This window comes from Lactuca virosa, chromosome 7 (genome assembly GCF_052849685.1).
Source record: "Lactuca virosa cultivar CGN04683 chromosome 7, Lactuca_virosa_CGN04683_v6, whole genome shotgun sequence".
Lineage (NCBI taxonomy): Eukaryota > Viridiplantae > Streptophyta > Magnoliopsida > Asterales > Asteraceae > Lactuca > Lactuca virosa.
This window is the reverse complement of record NC_136432.1, coordinates 200,413,035-200,419,680: the sequence shown is the minus strand read 5'-3', so window position 1 is coordinate 200,419,680 and position 6,646 is coordinate 200,413,035. Positions and strand designations below refer to the sequence as shown.

The 6,646-nt window shown below is 35.3% G+C and overlaps 1 protein-coding gene across 2 annotated transcripts; it reads right to left on the bottom strand.

Annotated features, from left to right (window-relative positions):
* Window positions 1-510: 510 nt before the first annotated feature.
* On the bottom strand, window positions 511-6,206 carry LOC145123286 (glutamate receptor 3.5-like). 2 transcript variants are annotated; one of them, XM_079058501.1, is made up of 6 exons: window positions 6,101-6,206; window positions 5,322-5,693; window positions 3,874-5,216; window positions 3,419-3,728; window positions 2,412-2,821; window positions 511-1,055 (listed from the first exon to the last, which is right to left on the bottom strand). In XM_079058501.1, exons 2-6 carry the CDS (start codon window positions 5,617-5,619, stop codon window positions 615-617), a joined length of 2,802 nt encoding a protein of 933 aa, XP_078914627.1. In that variant the 5' UTR covers window positions 5,620-5,693; window positions 6,101-6,206; the 3' UTR covers window positions 511-614. The 2 variants fall into 2 exon arrangements, with proteins under 2 accessions (XP_078914627.1, XP_078914628.1); XM_079058502.1 differs by having other exon boundaries at window positions 5,322-5,761; window positions 6,101-6,159.
* Between the last annotated feature and the right edge of the window lie 440 nt (window positions 6,207-6,646).

Below are 6,646 nucleotides of genomic sequence, written 5' to 3'. Positions count from 1 at the left end.
TATATCATATTAATATTATCCGATTTCAAAACTAATTAAATCATTGTAATCTTTTCTAGAGGTCCTCCATGGTAGCATCATGTCATCACCTAGTTTTAATACAAGGATTTAAGCCGGTCCTTCCATAAGGTTATACAACATGGTACCCTCAAAACGGTTTGGTGAGAGCTCGGTGTTTGGGTGGTCACTCAGCATATTTCCCTCAAGTGTATGGATGATGTGAGGTAGTAAGGTGTAGGAATAGTAAGCTAGATACCCTTAACTCTTGAGTAAATTTAATGTTACACTATGGTACACTTTATAACACCCAAGCCCATCCTTATAGCCCAATAACCTATTAATCAACTTAAAATCATAACCCACAACTCAAAACACAAAAAAAGGTCAGAATTCTTACTTTTGATTTATGTGTTACGAGTTATCAGTTCTAAAATTGTGTAGTATCAACCTTCATATAAACAATGCAACAAAATTCTAACTATGCCCTAACATCTAGCATCATAATAACGATTTCTTGTAAGAAAGTATACTTCACTCAAACCCATAAACAATATACATAAATCTTTCCAAATTAGGAAAGTCAACCATTCAACACAAGACCAAAATTCCCGATTTCATAAAGGCGAATCATTATGCCCATTAACCTGCCTTCTATTCCTCTTCAACATTTCCTTAATCTCAGCCTCTTTCTTGTCATAAAAATCGATCAAATCCTTAAAACTTGTGGACCGGAATGTCCGTCTCTCACTCCGCCTTGCGGATTCCGGTTCCGGAAGCTCGTGTGGCTCTTCTTCATCAGGATTGAATCTCCGGTATTGACATAACACCCGACAAAAGTAAATACTAAGTGAAATAAAACATGCGACCCCACAAATCAGGAATAGACCCCAAAAACTGCTTAATGAAAGACTGCTGACATCGATTTCTGTAACTTTTGATGAACATGAACTTGATGCGAGCCATTTGTCATGGATTCTTTGTAATTCCCCGTTTTCTGATAGTTGGAGAATTGCGGTTGATAAGTCGAGTGCTAATGGAGAATCCCTTTGGAATGCCTAAAAGCATTAGTGGAGTCAGAAAATCTATAAATAAAGTTTGATTGAAATTTTAATTTTGGGTTGGGAAGGAGGCGAAAATGTTTTTTTTCATTATCTTTTTATATTATTGTGAGTAAAACACATTTTGGTCCCAGTGTATAGGTGAGTTTTGAAAATTTTGTCCTTATTTGAGGTTCTAGTAATGTTTTCGATTCATGATTCAAGTGAAATGACTTAAAATACTATGTTTTGTCCTTTAGAAATTTTGGTACAAAAATATAGTTATTTTACTTGGAACAGGAAACAAAAACATTACAAAAACCTCAAATAAAAAGCGAAATTTCAAGAGATTTTTGGGATCAAAATTGAAAAAGTCAGTTAAACTCAGGGTCCAAGAATTCCACAAATTGATTGAAATTTTAATTTGAGGTTTGCACGAAGGAGGAAAAATGTTCTTTATATTTATTGTTAGAGAGAATTACGTTTTTGGTCCCAAAAAGTTTATCTTGAAATTTTGATTATTATTTGAGGTTTTTGCAACATTTTTGGTGCTTGTTCCAAGTAATTCGACTATATTTGTATGACAAAAACTGGAAAACTCACCTATACTCAAGAGACCAGAAATGGTCATTTCTTTTAACACCGACCAAAAACATTACAAAAACCTCAAACAATGACCAAAAATGAAAAAGAAAACTTATGGGGATCAAAATTGCGAAAATCAACTTTACTCACCGACCAAATATGGAATTTACTCTTATTTTAATATCTTTGGTGGGGTGAGCGATTGCACCTACTAAATCATCAAGAAGTGATGCGCAATGTCTAAAAATAGAATTCAAGTTTGACTTTTGAGGTCGGAAGAATAGTTTTCCCATGTGTGAAATTGATGGGAATTTGTTTTAAAAACCAATCATACTCTACAAATGAATGCTATAAATAGAAAGATGGCAGTGTGTAAATAGAAGCAGTATTCTCACTATTCCCATGAGGTGTAGTTTGACTTTTGAGGTCAAACGTACAGGTTTTCAACTACGAAATTGGCATTCAATTTAAAAAAAAAATATTAGATAAATTTGATGAGTAATCAAATTTCACAACCAATAGTACAAATATAGATATTTTGCTGTTAAATTTGTGACAAGTCAAACTACAAATTGACATTTGGGGTCAAACTCTTCAGTTTTAAACAACACCGATTCTTTAAAATTTTCATAAATCTTCGATAAATAATCAAACTTCAAGAGAATGGTCCAAATATTTCAGATTTCTATGTTTAATTAGTGACAAAATCAATACCAAAGTTGCTTTTGAAAAGTTTAAAGTTTGACCCAAGAAGTCAAATACAAAACTTAAAAGTTGAAAGAAACTTACAAATCCCCATCCGCTTTTGGTGAACTCCTGTCCAACAATCCTGAACTCACACTTTGTATAACTCATAAAAAGCTCAATATAAGGAAGCTCATCAACAATGGCAGCCACACCACCAAATTTTGGTCCAAGTCTAAGGGCATTTAGGTAATCTTCACTATCTTTCAACGATCTAATCCTCGATTCTGCAACATTAAGTTCTTGAATCAAATAATTATACGCAAAAGAGCCATCTTGAACTCCAATCGGTTCGTTACTTGCAAGCATGCCATCTAAACCCTCGATTCCAGAAGTCAACTGTTGAACGGTCAAGATCGAAGTCAAACTAGCTGTGTAACTTGAATTGATGATCAACACCACGAAAAGCCATAACAGTAGAACTAATCGCCCCAATGTGCTAACCGTGTTCTCCCCTGCACGTTAAAAAAGAATTTCACTTATTTGTTTTAGATGAGAGGGTAAAATGGTCATTTACAGATTCATTTGGTTTGAAAAAGAAACAATGGATAAAAAAAAAGCTAAATATGGGTGTTTTTTTTACTTAATAGAGGAAAAACGGCTTAATAAAAAAAGTTGGGGAGAGAATGATTTCTCCGTTATGTCATAACTTTTCATAAATTTGTACTCATTTATTTTTGAGTAAATTACAAAAATAGCCCCTGTGTTTTTTTAAAATTTACCTTGTTTGGTCAAAAACTGAAACTTTATTCAATTTTGGTTCTTATTTCAAGGTTTCGTATTGGTTGTGATCCCAAGGACTTTCTGATTTTGGTCTTTATTTTCGATTGGTCTTTATTTTCAAGGTTTCAGGGACCAAAATCGATATGAAACCTTGAAATAAGGACCAAAACTAAGAACGGTTTCAATTTTGGACTAAAAAAAGGTAAAAATCAGAAAGCACAAGGACCTTTTGTATTTCGTCTCTAATTTCACTTTGCATTTCCTCAAGTTTGTCCTCATTTTCTCAAATACTTTCTAAACATCATTTATCCAGACAACACAATACTTACTGTGTGAAAAGAACATTGTTGAGAAACTAAACCAGAAGATCGTAATAATTTGCTGGCTCGGGGGCCCACGAAACTCATGATTCAAACGATGTTCTAGAATCCAAACAACAAATCCAACAAGTAGAAAGAAGCCACCTGTCACGAGCCACATTTCAATGGTGAATGGCTGAAGAAAAGCCCATGGACTTGTTTTTGACTTTTTGACCGGAACAACAATAACAAGCCCAGATTCCATGTAAGGCTGAGTAAAGTCAACTATTCTTGTTCGGTTTGTGATAATTGTAACATCTCCAACTGCTGCATCATATATCTGCAAAAAAATAGCAAGTCAAATTTGCAGACTTTGACTTATGAGGTCAAAATTAAGAGCTCAAAAACTTAAAAATTGATATGGTTCCAATTCCAAGTTGAAAACAGGAATCAAAAGTATGATGCTATTTCAAGCAAGAACTTACATTTTCAGCAACAGCAGCCACAAGATTGCTATAACTCGGGTTCCTTACACCATCTCCATATAAAATGTACTTCCTTGGCACAGGGTAAGGTAGTAAATTCACAGCAGCATCAAAAACATCAATACTATACCCTCTCACACCTTCCGGAGACCTAACATCTTTTGTAACAACCTCTTTATAACTATGCCTATAAGGTACCACAATCCTTAAAGGCTTCCCATTGTTTGGGAACACCCATCCACGTGGCTTCACACTTGTTTCACCAGGCCAAATCACACTATAAAGCCTTTGAGCACTCGTAGAACTATTCGCCGGCTTTTTATATAAAGTCTCAGGAGAGTTGACCGATAAACCCGAGTAGTTTGACCAGTAACCGATCGTGCGGACCCCAGTCCCACCCATGTTTAAAACATCGTACGCCGGGTGTACTAGGTTCTTGTCCGGGTCGAACCGGATTTCGCCGGTTAGACCCGTGTAGTTTGTTGAGAGAAGTGTTTCTAGAAGCTTTTGACCTTGGTCAAACGTTTGAAGAGCCGATAACTGAAGGTGGGACCCGTTGTTATTTTTAAGTTTTGGGTCGGAAGAAAATGTGATTTCTTGGTTTGATTTCAAGAATGTATCGATCGCGTGTGCGAGGAAAAATACGGAATCGTACGCATAAAGCGCGTAGGAATTGAAACTGTTTGTTTCCTTTTCTTTGATGTTTTTCCATTTTGTGATGAAAGTTTTTTTGTAATTTGAATTTGGAGTGTGCGGACGTAGGGACAGTACACCCTGTACTAGTCCCATTGCGTCAGGATCTGGCGGTTCTTGCGAATCAAGAACCGCCAGAAGCCAGTCAGTAGTGATCCAAACGTAATCACTCGTCATCATATTGAGTTTTTTCGCAATGGAAAAAATCTGGAGACCCGAATCCGGGTTTACATGAACGACATAAACACGAGACTCCATTAAATTAACTTCTGTTAATAGCTCGCTTATGTCTGTTTCCGATGCGCCTGGTGTAAACGCTGCTTTGTAAGAAATCTTGGCTCGGTTCTTGGCGAGTGAATCGCCTAACGATGAAATCCCATTTCTGCCATAATCATCGTCGACAAAAATGGCGATTACTTCTTTGTATTCGAAGTATTCTACGAGGTCGGCTATGGCGGACATCTGGTAGTAATCGCTTTGTGTCATACGAAGGAAGTAAGGGTATTGGAGAGCTGCGAGGGTCGGGTCGGTTGCTCCGAATGAAATGAGAGGTACTTGAAGCTCGTTGACGACATGTGAGATGACGTGTGCGATAGTTGACGATTGTGGTCCAATTGCAGCCACCACATCTTTTTCCATTAGCTCCAAAGCTATATATCGAAATAGCGATTGGTTTTTTTGTGTTAATGGTATAAAACAATAAAAAGGTATGGAATTTACCCTAGAAAACGAAGAACAGAGCATTAATTAATTACCTTCAATGGTGCCGATAAACCCACTGCAATTTGTATCATGTAAGATGAGATTCAAATGGGTTTCTCCAAGAATGGATGGATTGGAGTTTATATCATCAACTGCAGCTATGATAGCAGGCTTCACAGACCTTCCGATAACTGAATTTACTGTTAATAAAGCTCCGATATTCACAACTTTAGGCCTTCTTGATGATGTATTTACAGTTATACCCTTGTCTGCCATGGCCACCACCATAACCCACAAACCAAAAATCAAGAAAAGCATATTTGTTTTCATGATAGGCTCATCAAGCTCCATTTTTGAAGATACCCTTTTGAAATTTGAGTCAACTGGAGTTGGTTAGCTCACATCTGGACCTGAAGGAACAGCTTCTGCAAGACATGAATGGTAAAATCTTGAAGTTTGGAAGAAAAATCAAGAGTTTCAAGAACAATCGAACCTAAGCCAAAGGAATTAGGAGATAAATTATTATTTTTTGGGACAAGAAACTTAATCCAGCAAAGGGTGGGTGCTAGATATGGATACCCACAATGGAAACCAGAGAATTTATAATTAAAAAAAGAGGAAGATATTAAATAAATTATATGACTTGAAAAGGGTACAGCCATATGATGCAAATTCTTTCCGATGAACAAGTCAAATATCAAAATGAGGGTTTTAAAAACCATGAAAAATTAATATCAAATACTCAAACAAGTGAGATTAATGAATTTGAAAAACTTTAATAAAAAGATTATTAAATTATGACGAAAGTGATGCTGGCGACATGGAGATCTACCTGGAGCTCTTGAGCAAATATTAGGAGAAAGGGAGTGGAGTGAGACAGAGGACGCGGGGGAGAGAGAAATGTTTTTGACGATTAAACCCGCCTTCATGGTTACCACCAACTCCTAAAGTTTATAGTTTATACCCTATTTTGATTTTTGATATTTCAGATGAAATTATTTATGAGAATTATCCTTTTTCTAGTTCTAATAATAATATTATTAAATTTTTTATCAAATCTTTATAAGTTATTAGAACATAATGTTTTTTTCCAAGTTAAAAGGCTTTTGAAAATAAAAATAAAAATTGTAAGAATTTTTCAAATAACTTGTTAATTAAAAAAATTCTTTGAATTTCTTTTAATAACATGATAGGTTTTATAATTTTTCCACCATTAAAAATATACAACTACACAAACAAAACATAAATAATCAAATTGAACAACTTTCTAATTATGGAGATACATGTAGTTTTTTCGGTTCGAGTTGTTTCATTAAAACACTAAAATAAAAAATTTTCCGTTGTCAGGCTCGACAGATTTAATTTATTTTTCGTAAAT

Bases quoted from the DNA above. Each gene is read 5' to 3' on its own strand.
- LOC145123286 (XM_079058501.1), bottom strand. From the start codon at position 5,619: ATGGAGCTTGATGAGCCTATCATGAAAACAAATATGCTTTTCTTGATT. The intron at 5,217-5,321 runs GTAATTAATTAA...TTCGATATATAG, and splicing joins GTTTATCGGCACCATTGAAG to CTTTGGAGCTAATGGAAAAA. The intron at 3,729-3,873 runs GTAAGTTCTTGC...ATTTTTTTGCAG, and splicing joins TGGCTGCTGTTGCTGAAAAT to ATATATGATGCAGCAGTTGG.